This window comes from Rhopalosiphum maidis, chromosome 2 (assembly GCF_003676215.2).
Source record: "Rhopalosiphum maidis isolate BTI-1 chromosome 2, ASM367621v3, whole genome shotgun sequence".
NCBI classification, from domain to species: Eukaryota; Metazoa; Arthropoda; class Insecta; order Hemiptera; family Aphididae; genus Rhopalosiphum; species Rhopalosiphum maidis.
The window spans coordinates 32,910,086-32,935,853 of NC_040878.1; the positions used below are offsets into that span (position 1 = coordinate 32,910,086).

General features: G+C 25.8%; 1 protein-coding gene across 3 annotated transcripts in view; it reads left to right on the forward strand.

Moving 5' to 3' along the window:
- LOC113555060 overlaps nt 1-25,553 on the forward strand; it is a 179,478-nt gene extending 153,925 nt beyond the window's left edge. For all 3 annotated transcript variants that reach the window (XM_026959365.1, XM_026959364.1, XM_026959366.1), the window contains 5 exons: nt 6,843-6,978; nt 7,055-7,188; nt 14,055-14,247; nt 22,131-22,258; nt 24,262-25,553. In XM_026959365.1, coding sequence (XP_026815166.1) covers nt 6,843-6,978; nt 7,055-7,188; nt 14,055-14,247; nt 22,131-22,246 — 579 coding nt within the window. In that variant the 3' untranslated portion in view covers nt 22,247-22,258; nt 24,262-25,553. The remainder of the gene's footprint in view (nt 1-6,842; nt 6,979-7,054; nt 7,189-14,054; nt 14,248-22,130; nt 22,259-24,261) is intronic.
- The last annotated feature ends 215 nt before the right edge of the window (nt 25,554-25,768 follow it).

Consider the following 25,768-nt stretch of genomic DNA (forward strand, 5'->3'; position numbering starts at 1 on the left):
AGTTTTTGCTATACTACTACAATTTATAATTTATTTTTTAACAGTAAATTGGTTAAGTTAACCTAACCTAACCTAACCTATATAGTACACACATGACACATATTATATTTAGGATTTATTATAATTTATATTTTCCAAAATGTATGTGAATTTCATATGGTCTGTGGTTGGAGTACTGCATGTCAATATGTCCATATATTTTATCTTCCAATTCACGCCCCTTCCACGTCACATCCACGTGCTACGATACATAGAGGAGAATAATAGTAATAACACCGGGACGGGATTAATACACGACATAGTACATCAGCGTGCGTGTTGTCATAGCGCTTTGGTTTAGTTTCACCATCGTTGTTTGTGAACGGTCGTTGACGTATTTAACCATGTGTATTTTCTATTGTTATCCACACCACCTCTGCCTTCTCAGAATACACACCGGAACGAGTCAACATCGGAATATAGTATTTTGGGTCCAAAAAGGCTATAGATTCGCCTAAAATAATTGCGAAGGATACCGTAGTCTCTCTCTCTCTCTCTCTCTCTCTCTCGTGATATAATATATATAGTATAAATATATATGTTTAATACCTTGCCATAATACTGTAAAACATATATTTTATATTATGTATTAGCATTATACTTAAGAGCGCAAGTGACGTGTATGGCGTTAACTACACGTTAAATACATCATAAATATACAACTGTTGCATTATAACAGTGTTCATAGTCCACAATTATATTTTTGATACGAATATTTACAACATTTAGTATTAATATCATCGGCCGTGTGTCTTATTTCACTCGTATCTACCTTCAACACTGATTAATAATAATAATAGCAATATTGCATTATCTAGGGTTTCGACAATATTTTGAAGCAGGACTCTATTTAATGTTATATAATTAAAAATTAAGTAACACTGATATCATACAAATTACAATGGTATATACTTATATATATATATAAGTAAATTCACTTTTGGTTAACTAAATGGCAATTATACTTGGCAATAAAAAAAATTATAAAATGTTTTTATTTTCTGATTAAATTATATGGTTTATTTTCTATTTTGCTATTGCAAAACTCTTCATCTATTATTGTTTGATTTTGTATTAAATCTTTGTCAAGTATTCATTATTTGCAGGTTGATTTTCTTATAAATGTTGTCATTTGTTTTACTCCGCATAAATGTTGTGGCAAAAAATTACATGCTGTGTTTTTAAAATAAGTACCCTCTTTTTGGATAAAATTAAAAATTAAAATATGAGACTTAATCTGACTAATGGCTTTCATAATTGCTCATGTACTCAATATTTAAATTTTATAAGCATGTTGTATATAACGAAATTATAGCACTACGGCAGTAAATTAAGTATTTACATAATAATCTTGTTAAATATCGATAAAACTAAACTTAAATTATATTGTGTTATAAATTGTTAAATTTGAACATCGACTAATATATCCTACAGCAATTATACGATACAAAATTAAATTCACAGATAACCATGAACAACACACATAGTACCTAAGGCATGCCGTCGATCAAACGTCAACTCCGTTTTCTACCTGTGTGTAAATCCATCTTACCATAATATTAATTATTATATTTTTGGCGTGACAGAACAACGCGCGTGTGTGTAAGAATCGATAAATGTATACGCAATATCTAAAAAAAAGAGTTAAAACGGTATAGTTTTTAGTTGATATCTATGATCAGGGGCTTATGATGGGCCTCGACCATCATATTATATGTTGCTGTTGTCTTTAAACAGTTGAAAACTTATCTTTTTTACAGTATTTTCAACGATAAGAATCCACTATAATAATAATTTTAAGTAAAAACGTTAGAACCAATGCAATATAATATATTATCACAGTATTAGCAGTATTAAAGTCAGACTATGGGACATTGGGTTAAATTTAAAAATGAGAAAAATACCACACACAAAACAATCAATTTGTGTAGCAGAATTTGAAAATAAAAATGTAGATTAGCATTCAAAAATATAAAAACCATACGGACTAATAAATAATTAATAACAAAAATATTGTAATAAATTAGTTTTTTCAAATATGTTGTTTTTTAATGACATAAAGTTGTGTAAAAAATAATTCTAAAAAAGTTATAATTCTTTGAGATAATGAGTGTAGACATTTAAATTGATCACCTAGTATACTAGATGATTCATTGAGCATTTTTATTTCTTATTTTATACTATTATACTTTACAATATACATTTATAACACCAAATGTATAAAACATTATCAGCTTTTAATTATAATTATAGTTAAAAAGAATGATCATCATTAAAAAAAAATTGTATCAACATAGAATATTTATTAATTGTTATAAAAAATCTAAGCACATTAACATATTATTATGGGCATTAACTTTACTTCAAATTTAAAAAAAAAAAATACAAGAATTTGAATAATTGAATTATATTTTACTTTGTATTTAAATGCGTTTTGGATCATGGTAACAACTGATAAAATAACTATAATGGACTTTCCAATTACTTTTAAGTATGAATTCTTGTAACATTGATTTGGGTTTTATAATTGGTAATTGCCTGTCAGATTGTTTGTGATAATTTCGTGAAACGAAAAACAAAAATCAAAAGGAACAAATTATTGCTGTAATATTAATAAAATCGTAGATCGATTTGGCGAGTGGAAAATATATAATACAACAGGTATAATAAAACAAGAAAAAGTCATCTCCGTAATAAAATTAATTCGTGTCACTCCAGAAAGTATGGTGGTTAGTGATAATTTGACTGTGAAATATGATATAATATTGCTCAGAATATTGGTGCACCTAACGTGTGTGATCAAACGAACATGATCATCATATTTAATGCAAACAACTGTTTATTGAATTAATTATAAACATACGTACAATCTACAATAACCATTTGCTTTGCCAATTGGGTGGTAAGTTCAATGTTATTAAAGTAGATGACAGTGAAATACAATTAACGTACTTACATACCTAATGGTAATAATATTTTTTGACGAATACACCTACACGTTATAGCGGTTGGTCTTAATTCTCCTGTAGAGAGCAACTCCTTTTGTCAAAAAATGACCTTTCTCTTCTTGCCCACGTCTTCTTATCGACCAAATAAGATAAAGTAGTTTCATATTTTCGTCTAAAAATAATTGCATTTTTTCCCCTACGGTTTCACATTCAACTTTTAGGGAAAATGTCTCAAAATTAGTGTAATTAAACAATTTATATATTGAACATAACCCAAAGAGTACTACGAGGAGAAATTTTTCTACCACTCTCCAAAAATGTATTGTATTAGTTTCGATAAAATAATTATCAAATAGGTAATTTAAAAAATTGTTCATGGGTAGGTTTATTAAATTAATTATTGTATAATATATGTTTGTACTTGTAATTTTATAACATATTTAAAAAATATATTTATATTATGTATTATTATATACTTTATTATGTATATTTTTGGATAAATTTGATATTAGTGCTTACTAAAATATTGCACGTGAAACCATGGGCAAAAAGAATGTGATGTTTTATGTGAAATGAGGAACGTCAATTTTGAGGAAAATAGTGCCACACTTTTTGTAACCGAAATATTCATTAAAAAATTATAATGGTAATGTCATTACGGAATGTTTTATTATATTAAACGCGGACAATCACTGATGATCAACTTAAAACAAGTAACGACGTCGCAAACATGATAACAATGAGGCGCATCCGAGCTAGGTGGTTATATTATATAAATAATATAACTCTATACTTATGATAAGGATTACAATTTTGATTGATGATTAGGCAATATTGTTGCCCAGTTAACGCAGTTGACAAACATGGAGACTGATCAAGCGATGCTCTCGATCGAGAGGCAATATTATCGACAGTAGTATCAAACAATATTATTTATAATATCACAAAATGTACTTTAATAATGATAGGATATTAAATTCTATGTTGTTAAATATAAAAATATAATTCGTTATAATAATCAGCAATAACTACTTTTATACAGGTTAGATTATGTAACAATTGTATAGCTTTACAAATGCAGGCACTTTTTTAACTTATTTTAACCTACATTGATAAAAATATAATATATTAATTGGTATGTAAGTGCCTATATAGTATAACGTATACAATGTTAATCGAAAATATTATAAGTATTTTAAGATAATAGATATTCACACTTATAGAAATAACACAAAATTTATATTCATTGAAATAAATTTAATTTAAATCATTTAACAAGAAGTTAAAAAAACAATGAAACTTAATCATCCAGTAAGTATTGAAGAATTCCAATCTTCACGCATACTATTAAACCTTTTTGTAACCTTTTGTGTAAGTTAGTGATAAATTAATTTCTTAATTTCATAGTAATACTTTCAAACGAAGTGGATACTAAAAGAAATTAAATTTATTAATTTAAATCAATCGGATACAGACAATACAAAATAAAAACGCACTTAGATAATTATAAGTCACGACATTTGATTGACAATTTGCATTACACGAAATGCAATTACAATACTTCAATTTTAATTAATACAAACCTAATGTATTGTTCTGTTAAAATATATAATAGACTATTAATCATTTATTAATTTTAATGTAGCATCAAAATATTCTTCTAGTTTGTGACATTGAAACGCACATTTAATAGTGGTTAATTAATTATTTTTATTATTCCAAACCATTTAAAATGTTTTTCATTTTTAAATATAATAATACATAATATTGTGTTATATATATGTTTTTGTTTAATTAACATTTTAATCATTTTATTTTATATAAAAAAAAATCAACTGTAAGTGAAATACTTTTAAATTATAATATTATATATTATTATATAATATGTATGCAGCTAAAATAAGATAGGTTCTTTCAATAAAAAATTAATTTAAAATTGTCATGGTTAAATTTTAAATGTTATCTACAATTCAACGTAAAAAACCGTTTTGAAGTTTAAACATGAATATTATGGATTTTGAATGTTATTTTACAGTTATCGTTACATTTTATTATCTTAATATGTTCTTCAATGAGTATACAAGAGCGATGAAATTCTTTTGAGATCCATTGAAAAGCACGTGTATTAAATCCATCACTACCGGCACGTACGCGTTGACCCTGATTATCGCACCACTTGGCTGTCCATTAGCTATTATATGATGTCAATCGTTAGTGAAAAGCGATTTATATGTATAAAAAAAAAAATAATAATAATAAAAAAGATAAGATAATATAATTTGCACACGTCGGCTCTATGCACATGTCGTTAGTAATTTTATTCATGTACCAGCTATATAGAATCTATTGTGAACAACAATTTATACTGCTGTAGTTTACAGCACTGAATTGTGTTTTGTGTAGTCCTATACATATTATATTATTCAGATAAATGTATCACATCCTCATGGAGAAGTTTACGAAGTTGAACATTTCGACCGTTTATAATTTTGTACAGTAAAACGTATTACTTTGTCGAAATAAAAGAAAAAAGTTTTAAATACAGACAATGGACAAAACAATAATAAGTGTCAAACGAGTCACTATAATGTATTGTTAAATCACATTTATTTTGATATAAATATATTATAATTAACTATAGAATCTAATAAAAAGAACACCAAAAATGAGAATTATTTTCTTATTTCACTTCAAACGGGTTTTACAATAAACCATATACAATGTGATAGAAATAATATCGTGTAACCAATCGTTAAAGATTTGGTTCGCGCTGATGCGTTTTTATACAACATACTGTAGTCGTGTTGTTCACGTGTAATCTAACCTAACTGTGTCAGTACTCATAAAACATGATTTATGGTAATAATTTTACAACAAAATCTGTAAGTATTTTTTTTTATGACAACAAATTTGACTCGTGTCACTGAAAGAGCTTATTTTAAATTGTTTTGGTATCGTTGCATTTAGAATTGTATTAAAACTAAGTACTGTATTTTTTTTTTAAGTTGTATAAAAGTTTCAAAAGGTTGATCAAATCTCAATTTATTTTAGATTTATTTAAATTATTTAATGAATGAAAGAGTAGAAATTTAAGAAGTATTAAATCTTAAAAAATATTAAATTCATGAAAAATAATTTCCTTATAAAGAGTATGTACATTTATTTAAAATTTTAAAAACATTCTAAAAGCATATGGAATGTTCTCAATATATAATAAACAAAATTAATAAGATAAATCGATGTACATAATAATATAAAAACAAATCATTTTTAAAAATTATTATTAGGGAGAAAATATTAATTCTTACAAGTAAAAGAAAAGTTTAAAAAATGTAATTTATACTTATAAGATATTATGGTCTGTAATTTGAATTAATATAAAAAGTCACATACGATATAATGTATAATGTATTTATATACCCAGTAGAATTAATTAAAATATATGCTACAAGACGAATAGCATAGTATTTATACATACATTAAAAATAATTTAACTTTAAATACTGAAATTCCTACAATTATTCATTTATTCAATGAATACATATTTGTTAAGTCACTAGTATTTAATTAATAATTTCCTTTTAATATAAATAATAACCGATGGAATATTGTTAGTTAAGTATATGATCTACTATTTGTTGTCAGAACATATTCAAATCACGTGGTTATTACATACCACAAGATTGTTATGTGATTTATTCATTGATAAAAAATACAAAATTAAATACGACTTTTACTTGTATATTATATGCATACATTTTTTAAAAAAACTGATATAAAACATATAATAAACATTATATATGTCTTATTTAAATTTTAAATTTGATGCATTGTCATTTGCTTGTATGTTTTTAGTGGGGTCAAACAAAACCTTCAGAGTTGGCACTCATGGACGTACAACATGATGCTTCTGGCCAATACGCATGCACAGTAACTACAGAATCTCCAATATATAGTAAAACATCAGAATCTCATGATCTTACAGTCATAAGTAAGCAAATTTCTTGTTAAATAAATATTAATAAAGTACTTAAAAAGTTCTAAGAACACGCTATTTCTATTTTCAGAAATTCAAAATACCGATCCTACGATTGAAATTTTCAAAGAGGTGTTTAACGTAGGAGATATCTTGGACGCCACGTGTACATCAGGGCCTTCCAAGCCTGTCCCCGAAATCACATGGCTAGTCAACGGACGAAAGGTAATTTGTAACAAAATACTTATAGTAGTTATTACAAACAGGTCAATTCTAGATACGTCGGTATTTATATGTAAATGATGAAAAGACAAATTATACACGAGTTAAACGAGTCAGTACGCTGTCTTATAATATAATATTTCTTTGTTTACTGATTAATAGATATCTAAATAAACAATAAAACGATTGTGTTTGGAAAGAAAAAAAACATTTAATCATAAAGTGGTTACACGGCGTTCTATGTAGGCAAATCTGATGCATCACTGTCGTATCATGCAAACACTTTTTAAAATTTAGATTTTCAAACATATGAAAAAATATACATAATATTATTATATTATTGTAATGTGTGTTAAAATTCAAAACTATTTAATTAATCTCTTTCAGTAATATTAATTAATAATAATAGTAAGTAATGTTATATTATGCAGATTTAAAATCATACTATTAATAAAAAAAATATTAGAAATGTGTAAGTATACACTATTAAAGTGTAACATTATTGGACGTGTGGAGCATTCACTTACGTTTAAATAGTCTCAATGAATCGTTACTAGACCACGTAAACTATGTAAAATACATCACTACCACGTGCAGGTTATGTTTTATTTTTGACTTCCATCCTTGTATTAGGTACATAATCAATAAATAATTGTGTTGTCAGTCTTATTCAATGACACCCAAAGAAGTTTTTTTTTAAAACAAATCACCTTTTTCCCACTACAACATCCAGGTCAGTTCTATATCACAATATGGGACAATGGTATGATTACACTTCACAGCACACAACACTCGGAAAATCAATCGGGTAAAAACAAATTTCTTAGCTTTGTAGAGTATACCTCAGAAATCTATTATGGACCCATCAAGAAAATTCTAAACTTAAATTCTTTAAGAAGAAAGACATAAGACCCTAAAACTAATCAGTTGACGCTTTTTTTATTGAATATGAAATTACCGAAAAAAATATTCTCGATTCCTAGAACCACCCAGTACTTGGACGTGTATCAAACAACACTAGACAGCAGGACACTTGCCTTTATGGAAATTGAATTTTACAAACAATTATGATATAATTAATGTTACAATGATTACTGTTTATAGTATCCACTATCAAGCATTCTATTCCATTCCTACTATATGTGTTTCTTAGAAATTATTATAAATATAAGTCAAAGCAGTTTGGTTTTATCATGTAATAATAAAATAATGTGTTTAATTACTAAATTAACATGATAGGGTGATAACTAAAATTTAAATATGTTAAAAAATAAACTAGTCACAATAATACAGTAGATAGTTTACCACTAAAAATGTTTAGTTAAAACTAATCACAATAATATGCATGTTTAATATTTAATAACTCACCAATATTTTAAAAATTATTCAATTTTTTTTTTTTTTTTATATTCTGAGAGAAGTGATGAATACATTGATTTTACAATCGTGTTTTTTTTTTCTATAAACGCTGGTAAACAATTTATGAAAGGGTAAAAACGCTTGAAAGTAATACGTGTTTTCTAATAAATGGTTCATTTCTCAACTAAAATATATCGAAAATTATTAATTATAATATATTTTTAAAAGCATTTAAAGTTAGAATTTTGACAAAATTCTTCAAGATTTTGAAAATTACTAATTATTTTGTTTACATTTTTTGTTTAGACCTGACATCATAAAATTCGTTTTATAAAGTATATTTTATACGTTTTTCAACCAATATTAAAAAATAACTTCTACTAGATAGTCAAATTAATTTTTTATGGCCGTTTGAAGTTGACATTTTATCGACATTGAACATTCACCCGTATAATAAACCATTTCTTTTCAAACGATTTTTGTTTGTTTGTGGTAATTTGAAAACAAATAACCGTAGATACTTTAAAATTTCAATAAATGTTATACTATAATTTTGTAAGCATAAGAACTGTTCGGTTTTTTTTTTTTAATAAAAAAATATCCAATTTTCTAGAAATTTAATATAAGATTTTACATCATTTTTTCTTATATCTGTATGTAGTTATTAAAACCTCATTATCACAATATTTATTTATGTTTATTGGAAATTTACATTTTTACAAAACGTTTTCAAAACCACGAAAATTTCCAACTTTATAAGTATTTTTAAGCAAAAACTGTATAAAATATTTAATTTTTATAGTAAATTTCTAAAAGTATTATAAGTTTACACCATTTATAAGGTTTAAAAATGTAATATAATATCCTTAATCGATATTTAATACTAGAATTAAAAAATTTAAAAAAAGAAAAACACAATTACAATTTATAGACATTTAAAAAACCTTAAATTTGAAGAAAAAAATGTATTTTTAATGATAAATAACGATGTTAATTATATCATTAAAATATAATATTATAATATTATTTTATTTATTTTAATAAGATATTTATTATCTATTTATACTATAAACCCATATTTAATATTTTATAGTATTTATAATTTTTTTTTTATTAAATATTGAGTTATTCATAGAATTTGATAGGATATTATAGTATGACTAAATATTTTTATAATAATTAAATACTGATAATAATATAATAAAAAAAATATTTTCAGATAAAAATAAATCAACCTACCTTACCTTTACCTTAGAAAAATAAATCGTTTTAATAGCTATTTCAAAAAAAAAAAAAATGAAATATACTATCATTTATACTCTGTATACTAATAGACTGATAAACCACCTGTGCTCAGAATCTGTTATTCGTATACAATGATATATGATTGAATTTGAATTAAAATTAAATTTAATACGCCCATAACAGCGGCCTCCTCGAAACCTAATGAACAGCAGAGTAGTATGCATCTTCCCAACTTAAATATAATTTTAAATTGTTCTTAGTTAAAAATTTAGTTTCTTATAATGTAGGTTTTTAGCAAACATAAAAAAAATATATTTAACTCGTTTGACCTTTAAAAACAAAAATTAGTTTTTACTTTTAAGAACATAGATTTTTAAAGGTCATTTAATCAATACAATAAAATACAAATATAGTCAACTCAACTGTTGAGGTTGGGATACAAAAAAATCAGAAAAACATACATTATAATATTTATGTATTTTATATTATGAAAAAAATAACCATAGTAGTATTATCGTAAATATATAAATTACATAATACATTTTTGAACTTCATTAAAATTCAAATAGATGTTTTTTTGTCACTTTTTTATCGAATAAGGAAAATGTTAATGTACATTTGAAATATAAATTGCTTTAGTAAAAATGTTATCTATAAAATTATGGTAGGTATTCCAATAATTCCTAATAGGGTATACGTATTTGAGCTTTTAAAACGTGACATGGAAACGAAAAACTATATTTTGTAGATAGAAACATAATCATACAATTCACAATTTATATTGAAAATACTTGAATTGCAATAAATAATAACTAACTGTAATGATAATATTAATGACCTTGTAAAATCTTATTTTTTAATTTTTTATTTAGTGAAAAACAAGTATATGGATAATTTTTTTAGTGCCTTTAGAAACAGTAAAACACGTGAGATAGCAATAACTGTAAATTATGTAGCAAGTAAGCGTGCACAGAATTTGGCATGATTCATTGAAATGATACGTTCTCGCGGGCTTTTAGCTCCACATCTTCATAAATTTAATGCCCACAGGGTCACAAGACCATCAAAATAAACTACCTCAGGTACCCAGATTTTACCCAAATTCAGAATAAATAAGTTTTCATTCATAACCCAGCTGTAATTTTAACTTTAACATATTGGAATATTATACTATACATTCACTGTACCAGTTAAATGCATAAATACTTTAAAAAATAATTTAAGTTTTATACCTAGATGTACGAATATATGAATATTATAAGCCGTTAAAAAAATGTAATACCATCTTTTTAACATAATAAAAAAGACACATAGTATTATGGTTCTTTCTGTTTTTAATTTACGTTTTTATAGCATAATAATACCATATGTGTATTGATAATTTTATACAATACAGTAGTTTTTTTCTACTAAAGAAGACCCAATACAAATTCACAATATAATAACAATTTTAACACATGTTTCAAGTATGATACAAAAAAAAAACATGTTATTTTTCAATTGTTTGTAGATTGTTTAAAAACTGTATGGTAAAAATAATAAACTAATAATATTAACAAAAAAATAACATTTTTTTTTTTTTTAGTAACAATATAATTTTTCCAAATCAAAAGTTTTTTATCATGATGTTAACTTATTATATTATAATTATGGGTAAATTAAATAATAATATTAAACTGTAACAGAACTTTTAAAAGCCACAAAATTAGCTGCCTCCGCAGAGAAACAATGCATAATCGTATACACGGACTCACTTAACGTGCTTAAAAACTTAAACAATCTTGCAAAAACTACCACGTATACCCGTATGCCTATATGCAAATAAATATGGAACATACTGTTTAAAATTTAAAAAATCCTACGTTGCTATGGAATATCACAACTTATCTAGACATAAAATACCTAATAAACCTAAGCTTGCATCAATTATACCAACAAAAAAATTGAGTCTACCTGATAATAACAAACTTAAAGAATTAAAACCGACCACCTTTCCTTGAGAACACGGTAAATCATTCTCACGTAGACTACAAATAATAATAAACAAACTTAGGTCTAGGCACACCAATCTAATATTCTATACGCAAACACCTAATGGTTGGACAAAAACAATCTCTCTGTAACTTATATAACATATCAGATTCATTCAAGCATATTTTCACCGAATTCCGTAATTTTCTAACCTAGATGAATTCAATACCCCAAATCTTTGTCAATATTTTACATCTATTTCAGAAATCAACACTCTACTAATAAATAGTGTAAAACTATCAAAATTATACCGTTTGATTAAAGTTATCATTATTTACCATGCCTATACCTATTATTTTATATGGATTTTGGCTATTACACCAAAATTAATCTACGAAATTAAATTCTATATTGATTTTGAATAACCTGGCTGTTGATGAATGTTTATAAATAATAATAATAACAACAAAAATTAAACTGTAACAAAATAATAATGACACATGCGTGAATCCATATTATATTAAAACTATGATTGAAGACTTGAGGATTGAAACCAGTTGATTCAACTATGTGCAACAGGCAACCTAGGATTTAAAGTAATCGTGTTAACCTATAGTTGTCTTAAATAAAATATTAATATGTTTCATTGTTATGTGAAAATAGTTATTAATTTATGAAACTCGAAAAATTTGGGTTTTGACCTAATCTAATAGTGCAGTACTGAATCTACTAGTCTAATTGCATTACATCTTTTTATATAGCTGGCTTATGGCCAGTAATTTTCCTTTCTCACTTGACACTTGTTGATTAACTTGTAATCCCATTGTTGTTGAAATACATTTTACATAGATTATAGCTAACAATTTATGTACATCTATCTTCTAATTTTATTCCATAATTATTCAATAACACTTTGTATACCTATATATGTCCAATGGTTATGATTAAGTAATTATATATTTACAACTTTTAATTGATATATTTTATTTTTAAATTTTGCTGACAGAAAATAGAAAATTCTTTTAATAGGAGTTATATATTATTTTGGCTTAATAACAATGCGAACATAATTTAATACAAGCTATAACAATATTTTTCATGTATAAATAACGTATAAAAATCCAACTTTATTTAACATATAAGTAAACCATGCGGTGTTTATAATTTTAAACTTTTTAATAATAATGAATAATCATAAAGATTAAAATTTTAAATTAAACAAAAATGATTTTTTTTATTAAACTAGCAAAAAACCAGTTTGAATTTATTTTAATATTTTCTTACATTGAAGGTATGAATATTTTTATTACTGCTATTCGTGAATAGCATTTCATAATATATTTTCACTGCATTATGTATAAACTCGAAAAGTTTAATAAATATGACAAATCATGAATTACAAATATAAGACTAAAAATCGGTTTAAAAATAAAATTCATGTGGGAAGAAACTTTTAAACTAAAAATCAGAACTAAAAAAGGTAGGCGAGTGGGTACCGCTCTGCTGTACATTAAGTGTCCGCTGGATTAGGTCATTGTAATGAATTCAATGAGTGTGTAATGTGTATACGTAATACAATTCTGTGTGGAGATTATCTGTTAGCTTATATCATTAAATTTATTTCATATAATTTTTTTTTTCATTTTACTTTTAGTTTTATGGTAAGTTGATTTCATTTTTTCCAAAAACATTGTATTTTTTATGTTATTAATATTAAATTATTATATAATAATATATGTATTATATTTATACAATATTATATATTATATTATTGTTATGAACTTATGAATTAATAATACCTAATTGTAAATACTGCAAAACTGTGTGAATGGGTTCATAGTATAAAATATAAATAATATTTTAAAATGTATTTATTTAATTTAATATAAAAAAATTAATATTACTTATTACTAATAAGTTATTAGCTATAATTATATTTATAACAAGTATCGTTTCTCACAATAAGTTTAAAAAATGAACTCTCATTTAAAAAAATGTATTTAAGTTTAACCTTTATAAATTAAAATAAAAATAATTAATAATAATAAATAATCAAAAATATGTCAAATTAAACATTTAAATATCTCCTAATAATTTAATAGTGATTTCTCTCTAAGCAATTTCTTACAAATACCGTCCATATATGTATATAATATTAAATATATATTATATATGAATTCTATAAATCATTTTTGCACTTCAAAAATGAATTCCTGACTATATCATACTACAGAGCATTTTTTATACTACTTTTTACATTAATAATAATTCACTGATAATACAATTTTTTTCAGCCACCGGATACCTATATGAAACCAATCGTTAAGGCATTGTTGGACTCCGCCTCAGCAATGAGGCTCACATTTCCGGTGTCGGATAAACTAGGCGCCGAGGTTCAACTGACGTGTCTATCCACCATACCCGGATTCCTAAATCATAAAGCTGACTTCCATGATTATGCCGATTATAGGTCGTCCTCAGTCATAGGTAATTAGTGTGTTAAAATATAATATGTTTTTATTATTAATTACTGTACGTAGAGAGAGAGAGAGAGAAAGAGAAAGACACAAATAAACTAATCCCGTCTGGCTTGTTGGGTTTTGATCTTACACTTTTATATTATGACATACATTATTACATTATGTTATATAGTAGGTATATTACATTTTGTGTATTTATATAATTGAGTGTGAAAGAGTGAAACTAAAACATGGAAGCTACGAAATTGTATGCACATATTTTACATACACTTTGTACCGACTCTTGCAATGTTAGACATGGTGATAGCGATCCATACAATAAACCTGCAATAGTGTTTAAGAAAATGCGTGCTCCCCATAGAGTTTACTTAAGGTTCGAACTAACCTTATAACCCTGAAGATCTCAACCTCTGTCGCCCACACATATACACTTAAAGATAATGACACCAAAGTTCCACTGCCTTGTTAAAGGTTTCATAATAACTAACAACCGACTGATTACCAACATCGTCGTTGAACGAGATTAATTACGAGCCGTAGTCCTCCGGTAATTCCTTCAATATTCGTGCTGTATTGCAAATGTAAATATTACACCTTCACCTCACCCCTTTCCATGACACACCGATCACAATCTGCCCGTTTGTTATGCATACTTGATGAATTTTAATACATATCACATAGTTTTTGATTACTACAATCACAATATTATTAAAAATATAATAAAATAATAATGATAATAAATAACAATAATTTCTGCATAAAACCTTTAAGCTTGATTACTTATATAGTGATTCGAATAAAATGTATTAATAGTTTTATCGAAGTTTCGAGTGAGTATTTATAATAGGGAATAAATATCGATAGTCATTTAGAAACAGGAAATAAAACCAACAGTTATATCATTATAATATAATCCCAGAACCTTAAAATCAATAAAAAAAATAATTAAATCCATACTAAATACAAAATATTTTATGAACTACTATATATATATTACTCGTACAATAATATATTACAATATTGGTGTATGTTATATTATATTTATTAAGCGTATATAAAGTAAATAAAGGAGATTTATTTTTTCTCAATTTATTGAGAATTTCGACTGTCGAATTCCTAATATATATGTATTATATTTCAAAAACAATTTTCTGAAAAAAAATCCATTAACTGTATTAAATAAATACCAAAATTAATCATTGAACATTTCTCAAATATACTATACCATGTATTTTGACTTATAAGAAAGTTCTAACTAGCTTTTGTTTTTTTTTTAGATTACTTACATTAAAATTAACACCATTTAAAACTTGAAAAGAAGAAAATAAATTTGACTCAATTAACAACACAAATTATAAACTTATAAAAAATATATTTATTAGTCCAATGACTGATTTTGATGAAATATAATTTCAATGATCATATACTAACATATTTCCGATAATCAATTTTTTTTAATAAAGAAGGGATAAACTGATGATTTTTAAACACCTTATTAGAGACTTGTTATATTTTATTTTAAAATAAAGTTCAAGATAAGAATATATAATTTGTAATTAATTTGTTTTTAGTATGCATTTGCATATATCTTTCTATTTCGTATAATTTTACCAATATTATAAGCATTTTAGCTCTTTTGAACATTCACTATTTTTGTTTAATAAATTCTTACCAAGTGGTTTTATAGAATCTTATTTTAGTTAGGTTAGGTTTTTCATATGTTTTCAAATATTTTATTAAGATTAATCCTATTTTATCTAACATAAGAATTATTATTATTATTTTTATTATAAGCCATTATTAATTACCATTTATTATAAATAAAAAAAATACTATATTTTAACACAATTATTCCTAATTGAATATTAAATTCAGTTATACTTTAATAATCATAACTTATTTATAAATTATTATACTTGGTATGTTAAAAACTATTAATAAATAGTTTTGATTTGAAAATATTAATTAAGAACACATTATACCATTTAACTTGCTATTATGAGTATTTATTATAAACCGTATTTTTTGCTATTTAAAACATAAAACACTGAGAGAATAATAATAAAAACAACAATTATTATTATTATTATTATTATTATATATATATATATATAAACACCTCTGTTTCGACTCTTTTGTTATTTATATTAACTAGAATATTATCTTTGTCTCCTTCATTTTTTATTAAACACATTGTATAGCTCCCAACCGTAACTTGTGGACTCGGGCTGTTATTATAAATAAATTATAATCAGAAAACCATAGTCGAATAAGAGGGGAAGAGGTTAGGTACCTCGGTATTGTTTTGATTTTGGGTCGTTTAGTTGCGCAAGTTCATGCTCAGGAGAATGAAATGAATCATTTATTAATGTACCCAGCAGGTCATCAGAGTATAAGTGAAATACTGGATAACCCGAATAAACGCAAAAATTTACTGGACTGTAGACGAAAATGAATTGTCGAAAAATATATATTAGTCCTTATATATATATTATGTATTATACTAATACATAGTATGTATATTCTATACAGTATATTTCATTTTAAAGGTAACACGAAATATTGCAGTCCAGTGATCTCAGATAAATATGGGATTTTTGGAAGGTCATAATATAAAACACCTATATACACATTTTTTGTGATTTTCAAATTTTCAAATGCATAATACAACTTGATTTTTTTTTAAATAGCAATAGGTGTTTTTAATACCAAATTCAGATGACCAATTTTTTTTATCATTTTAACTTAACCTAACCGTGATTATAACCAATATTGACTAAATGATAACGAGCAAATGCTTTTTTAATAATTGAATTTTACGACAATTATTCTATGATATTACAAATTTTCGTGCGAAAACTCAATATCAATCTGAAGTCACTGGACTGAAATATTTCGTGTTACCTTTAAAGGTTATACCTTTAGATATATTGTATTAAAACACACTGCATATTACTATAATACAATGTAAAATTGATTGAACTTGATTTGTTCGTTTTTAATTATTTGTATTATTTTTTTTATATAATGAAGTACAAAAACACCCGTGTTTACAAAATTAGTTGAAGTTGATTTTAAGTAATTTTAATAAAAAAGTATCATACGTTATGATATCCTATTAAATTAAACAAAACCCATAATAGCATAAATTCGTTAAATGCAGTCATTTTTCTGAAAAATATAGTTTATTAGAAAAAATACACATATTGGATTATACAAAATGTGGCAATGATTTGGAACATGTCTAGACTATCAATGTCTAGATTTCGATAACAGTGGGTGTATTTATACAATTCTGGGTAGTAGAATGTTGTTTTATAAAAATGAAATTATTATGTAATGGTAGTAGTTTTATGACGAATATTATTTAACGGATTGTCTTTGAGCAAAAAGAAATATATGGATGTGTTTTATGTATACAAATAATAGATAGATGTCGTGTATCACATACCTACATGCTAAATGCAATACATTTTTTTTCGCTAATTATACATTTTAAATACTATTACAGATTATTCACTAATAAGCAATTTAACTCCGTTATTTTCGTAAATAACAATTCTATTCAAATTTTAGATTTTTGGAGTTTTTAAGTTTACTTATCAACCGCATTTTCAATTGTTTTTAATATCATTTAAAAAGTGTCCTGTGGCGGTATAAACTTTTTTAAATGAGATATAAGAACCAAATGTTTTGTTATGAATTATTAAGTAAAGAATTCCTTTAAAATATTGTATGTATATAAATCAAAATTAATTCGAGTAGTTTCTAAGTTATAACTATGTATTTACTATACTTAGAAAGTAAAGTTAAAAATAATTTGATTAAGATAAGAATAGATGTGATATTTAAATCATTATACTCGGTAAATTTTACTAACTATAAGAATATGTTAATAGATTACTGTTGATTACCGTGATTTTAAAGTAATCATTCCCTATATATTCCAAGCCTACTATCATTATTATAGATTTATAAATCATCTATATTCAAAAATAAAAAAAAAACTAATTACAAAAACTATTACTACTCTTTCGAATAACCATTTAAATACATACAATTTTTCAAATAAGTAATCTGATTAATAATTTACAGTTCATATAGTGTTTTTTGTTTGAAATAAATAAGTTACTAACGATATTTTAATAATATGTATAATATATTATATCCAAGTGTTTTAAAATAAAGTCCTCGAGTATATTTAAAAGTTTTAAAAATTTAAATTTAAATAAATTCATTAAAAGGAAATAATATTCTTAGTAAATAGCATAAAATTAGCAGTAATCAAGGATAACGTATATTATTATCAATAAGACTGCCTATACATGGTCCCATATTAATACTTACAAAACATGACTATTATATTTGACATAATATTATGACAATAAAGAAATTATGTAGTATTGTCTCAAGTTCTTATGAATTTATAATTTATACATTACATATCTGACATGAAAAAAGATTTTTTATGTAAACTTATTATTAATTTATAGAGAAATAAATATGACACAAAATCATAATATATAATACATACATATGAACAAATCTTTAGTAGCTAAATACTTTTACAATTTTAAATAAAATAAGTGGACAAAAATAGAATATTACTTTAAATAACAACATACTCGTATTCAAATCATCCAATTATACGTGTTGATTGAATGGATGTTTTTTACGTCATTTACGAGAATGTTTGCGTACCATTACTGAATAAAAAAGTACTGAATACTGATGGTAATAAATTTGAATGGGCCATAATAGCGAGTGTCTTTATATTTAAAAGCAATGATAAATCATTGCATCCGAGAAGCGATTTTGAGTAAAGCTTGGTATAACCAAAAATGGCGAACATTTGTCTAAAACAGGTGCTTGCTTATATTCCATCAATGTTATTTTACGAAAACTACTAGAAAATTCGAAAAATTACCTTTTAAAGTACCATCTGTGTTCAATATTCAATCTCGATAGAAACTGTATGAAACTTTTTGAGCTTATTTTACTGTCCCAAAAATAAATAAACATTTAAAAAAAAAACCACTTTATTGGAAAACCAATACGTTTTACATTCCTCTCAGACTATAATAAATAAATGTCGAATGGTTTAACAAGGTTTATTTAAAACATGATATCAGATATAACATTATATAGTTATACAGGATGAAATAAAAGGCAGTTGAAAATATAATTGGATTTACTTCAAAAGTATACCATGTAAACGTCTTTTTTTTATCATAATCAAAACTTTAACAGTAAAAAATAATTTTTGATAATTTTTTTAATTTATATAGGATTTTTATTTTTGTAATTTAAATTTAATTCAATTATTTAACTATATTTTTTTCATTTTTGAACTATTATTAAAAATAGTTTAATTTTATATTATATAGTATTTTCAATTTTCAATTTTATAAAATAATCAAGTCCTGTACTAACACTAAGAAAAGATAATATCATTAATTTTCTGGTATCAAGTTGCGTTATTTTAAATAAGTTGGTAGCTATTTTTGACCCTATTTTTCGTTCAAAAAAATTAATGTTTTTTTTTTGTTTATTTGGTTTGCTGTTAAAAATTAATCCAACACTATAATCAAGATGAACAATGATAATTTCTAGATTTGTTTTAATCTTTTGTATTTACTAGATCAACGTGAGATTTGGATATTTCTGTATTGTATTATATTTGAAACTTGCATCACTATTTATTGACAAACTGTTAAGTTTAGTTTCTAGTTATTGATAATTAATTATTTAAAATCAAAATAGTATGTAATTCTTTATAATATCTAACAATATCTACGATTTTAGTTTTTATTAAAATATTTATAATCTATGCCTAGGATTACTATTCCACATAAATTATGTTTGTAATGTTTGTATAGGATGTATATCGTACTCTTCATACCAATGTGACTAAATAAAATAATTAAGAGTCTTAGAGTACTATAATTTCTGGTCTTATTAGAAATTAAATTAATGAATTGGCCACTATTCATTAAAATAATAAGCCGAATAATTGAAACACAATTATGGGAATATGAAATATTAACTAAATTTAGAATACTTGTATACTAAGCATAAATAATGTTAAAATCATATTTTTGTTGTTAATACAAAGATTACTCTATTGCCATTTAATGAAACTAGAATTAAAAATTGTGTAATTTAAATAAAAAAAGTAGATACTATGGTATGAATTACAAAACCAATCGCTCAATCGCATAACCCCGTGTTTGTAGATTTGTTATCGTTTTAATAATAAATATTAATGTTCTAAATTATCATTTATGACTAAGAACTATATTTAAAATTTAAAATGGTATTAAATTATAATTCTTAGGTATAAATAAAAAATAATATCATACTTATATCGTTTAGCTTCAACAATAAAATGTTGTAAGAACAAGAAAAATTGCACATTTGAAACAATAAAAAAAAGCTTTAACAGAGTAAACGTACAGAAAGGATAATAATATGAAGTGGTAAAATAAAATTCAAATGAAAGAAATACGAAATTACAGTAAGATAATTCACACATGAATTGTGAAGCACCTATAAAAATAATAACGATAGCGGTACCTATAATGTAAATAAGCATTGGCGTACGTAATAACGTACTCGCGTGATGTCTGACTGACATATTATTATGATAAACATATAATTTTACTATAGCCGACGTAGTGTGTGGTGCGCGTAATCGAAAATAATATGTTTATAATAAATACTATTATTTATATTATAAATATGTATTTTTATTTATCTAATCCATAGCCTTTTACATTTAAAACACGTTTTTTTCCACAGCCCATAAATACACAGATACACAGATACACAGATACCAAGTCGCGTAACCATTTTCCAACGCCACACCACACAATTCCATTTTTCTCTATCACAGTATACAGTATCAATAATATCGCCGACTTGTATAGAGCGCACCTACGCAGTGCGGTTTAACAGTATGATACGAGCTTATTATAACGTATAATATATATATATATTACACAATACAAATCATACATTTAATAATACATAATTCAATAATTTTAATAATATAAAATATGATATACAAGTGGAAAATTCAAAATTATATAAAAATAATATAGAATAACGCATGGACGATATTATCATTCTCAAGTGCGTATACAAATAAACCAAAGTCAAATAAATTCCAATCAGATTTAATCATCGATATATTAAACAAAACGTTATAAACTTACGAACCGTAATCCTGTACGAAGTATTATTATTATATCCGTAATATTCGCGTACCGTGCACGTCATAACCATTGATCATCATACCAAACACGACCAAAATAGCCATTTAAAAATATTGCACAATATGACAAAATGTCTATCAGTGTGAATTTCAAGTTATACTCTATGCGTTTTAAGTCGATAGATTTTTTTCGAATATCATCGTCTTGCCTATTTTTATTTTTTTTATCTTTTTAACTGACGTTTGCAGTTAGTAGTGAATAATGTTTAAAAAACGTGTACTGCGCGGAATCCTATTTACGAGCAGGACTCATAGTACACTATGGCTATAGTCACGTCATATTATTGTAATATCGCCAGCAGAAAACACTGCACGAGAGGTGACAAAAACATATATCCCGCATAACACACCTATACTGGAAATATAATAACAGCTTATCCGGTCGTCGTCGTTGTCGTCTTCGATTGCGAATAGTGCTCGTCGTGTGTGCATCATAGGATACGATTTGTCGTCATAGTAACCACAACACTACCGCGTATAAATCTATATATAAATCTATACGCGGTGAACGTGTATATTGTACATATATAATAATATATACCTGTGTATTATGTGTGTGTGTGTTATACTTGTGCTTTTGAACCGACACGTTACATTAATTGTTTTGTTTTCAGTGAGCGTGGCAGCCAAATCTGAGCCCGTGACTGCGGGATGCGGAAAAGAATTTATTAGCATCGTCGTATTTACAGCGACTGCCGCCGCCATCGCCGCCGCTATGTTTCAGACGTAATTTACGAGACGGGTCTGTACATTTCTGCTACTCAGCCACAATGTTTGTTGTCGTTTTGTGTATATATATTTTTTTTTCTTTTCTCGTCGACCTTGTCCGGCATTTCACAAACAGAAAACGGAATAAACGTCGACGGAAAGGAGGAAAAATAACCATAACTTCAGACTTGAAATTAAGGCAGCCGCCGTGTCGTTCGGTTCTATAGTCCTGTATGTACATCGCTGTTGACTTTGAAGTCATACAATTACGCTACACCCCGAATACATACTCTGCACACTAAACTGTCATCGCTTCCACAATTGCCCATCGTCTTCCGTGAAGTTTTTTTTCTTTTAATATATCATTATTACAAACTCTCCTACGCAACAGTACGAAAGTCTGTATGTTCGCTTTAAATACTGTAAAATAATAATATATGTTTTTCCATATTATTTACTGTAGCTATGTCATACAATAACGTAGTGTCTAACCAAACTTTTTTCGTAATATTAAAAAAGTATTTACATACAAATTTATTTCACGAATTCAACAGTGCTCGAATGATTTATTCAACGAATTATTTTGAACAATAGTATTTTTTAAACAGACATTGGTAAAATAATCATTAGAACGATAATGAATTCAAAAATTGTGATTCGTAATTTAGATGAACTTCAACAGCCTAAACCACGATAAATTACCCGCAATATTACTGTAAACTATAGTGTTGTAAGTTGGCATAACTCTATTTTGCGTGTTATATTAACAACAACAAAAAAAAAAAACAAAAACAACAAAGTATTATTATCGCCCGGAAACCGTGACAATGACAACTGTGATAGTCAGTCGTATGAATATTATTTGCGCTACAGCTTCCGCTGGACCACGCCGATATGATATCCGTACTTTTGTTAATCAAATAATACGTGTACTCGGACGAACGTAAAACTACCGGATCTATATTATATATTGTAATGTCGTGATACAACATGTTAATAATAAGTATATTAATTAATGAAGCGATAGGGAAGAAGGAAAATTGGCTATGCCCTTCATCGTCTATATTATATATTCAAATTTAAAAATGCATGCAAAACTTTTAAATTCTTAGTTCTTTTCAGTACTTTATTATGATATGTGATGACTTACGAGTTATGACTATAAAACACTAGGCAAAATAAAAATATGAATAGTCATTTTTATAGTTTATTATTTAATGCTTACTTCTTACCCTTTTACCCCAATCTATAATCCTGGCTACGTCACTATGTAAATATTACTACATTCTGACACTTTTTGCCACGTACATTCGAACCTGCAAACGATAAACTTTAAAAATACGTGCAGAATATTCGAGTTTATAGCGTCCGTGAAACGTTTTGCCATTAATCTATATATTATATTTCTGACGTGTGCATATAGATGTACCCAAAAAGGCCTCGAGCTTGCGATCGAATCTAAATAACGACATCGTGCACTTGGGCGCAAAGCTATGTATACTCGCTTAATTAAATGGAACATATGGAGTACCGCATTCCACTCCAACCTCGTTTTTTCAAGGGAGGGTGTTTAAAGGGGGGTGTATTTTGATTTATAATTAAATACAAACATTTTTGAGTACGACAACCCGTAGTGTATTATTTATACTTGCCGACGGCCGAGGCGGTGTGGTATGCATACGTTAAAAAAGGGTTTATTTTTGTTTACCTGTAAGATAAACTGCTGACGATAACTTTGTAGGTACAGAGGCCCCATGATCGCTTTCTACAACGTTATTATTATTGTTGTTGTCGTTAAGAGAGGTTGGCTGCCTTAATTAAAACACAAAAAGAGAGTGAGAGAAAATTATAGGCACTATTCCTAACCATTACTAAAATGTGGTTATTGCTCTTTTAATTATTATGTTACCGAATTGGAATTTGAAAACGATTTACAAGTAGCAACGTGAAATATATATTATGTTAATATTTTTATGACGTTTATTAAAATATACTCACTTAAAATTCTAGCACTAATAATAATTGTATGTATTTCAGATTCTCAAACAACAATTCGACGGCATGTGTATGCGTGCAATTGTGTATAATGTATACAATTCAATGTATAAATAGTTAGTATACATTATTAGTCATACATTTTACGAATATATAAATATTAAATGGTTTAAAATTATTCATGCAAACGGGCACGCGATTACCTTTGGAATCGTAATCTTGAAGATTATTTTACTGTTATAATACGTTGTGGTGACCCGCTGTGGATGTAAACAGTGTACTGTTTTAATATTGTATAGAAAATTACATAATTTTATTGTCTGCGTGTATCGTGTATACAGATATTTTTTGATCGGCTGAATCGATTTCCTGATCCTTGTTTGAAGGACAGCAGATTATTTTAAAAAATCTATACCAATATTCAAATGATAATATTTTTTATCGTTAAAGCATTTTCAAACCAATCGTCCTTCTGTGTGTCACCATTACGTTAATATACTATAATAGTTATTAAGTTAACGTACGCGGTCTTTTTTTTTTTTTAATTATAATATTTTGTAAATAATATTCTTAACTAACTAGACAAAGTTTTAAATTCCTAGTAAATGAGATTATAAACTTAACGAAATCAGCGCTTCTAAAATTGTTTCCGTGTCAATTAAAAACGTATTTGGTTTTTCAACGTCGAGTGAAATAACGTTGTACACGACACATACAAGTATATTATAAAGAAAAATGCTCTATGCATTTAAGAGCGACGTGCACGTTAAATTACAGTTGAACTATATCATATAATTTGACCGGAGGTTGTTCTTGTTACTTATAACTTACTGCATCGTTCTAAAACAAAAATGCATTTATTTCGCGTTAAATAATATTTTATCAGATAAATCATCCGAAGCGACAAATAATAATTTATGAGGGATTATTTTTGAAAATCAGAATTATTGAATATTTCATTTCTGTTATTTATTACTATTTAATATACGTTCACAATCAAATTGACAATACTGTAATTGAATTAAACCTTATTGAGTAATTAGAAAAAAAAGTTTTTAAAATCAACCGGTATTTCAACTACTTGTATGACATTCAATAATACTATTGTTGCAATCTCTTAAATTTGCTAGGTAATTTTTTATTATTGTTATTATTTATTTTTAAAATAAGATAATGCTGTCAATTATATACGCATAAAAATCGCCTTTTTGAACGGTTACTGCGAAATTTACCCTTTTTATGTTATACCTTGACCTATCATAATATATATAATATATATATATGTGTGTGTATACGCTATACATTATTGTGCTATGTGTTTAGATAATTATTATTTTTTTCTACGTTTATTGTAAAAAGTTTAATTTTACTTACTGTCTCTAAAATGTAAATTGCTATAAAGTCTAGATGTAATGTTATTGTTAGAAAAAAAAAAATTTAAAAATGTTAAAATATTGTTACTCGAAATGATACTATTTTATTTCCATAAACTGTAGTTGTTCTTAACCAAAAAAATCACGCTAAGGTTTTGCCATATTATACTAAATAT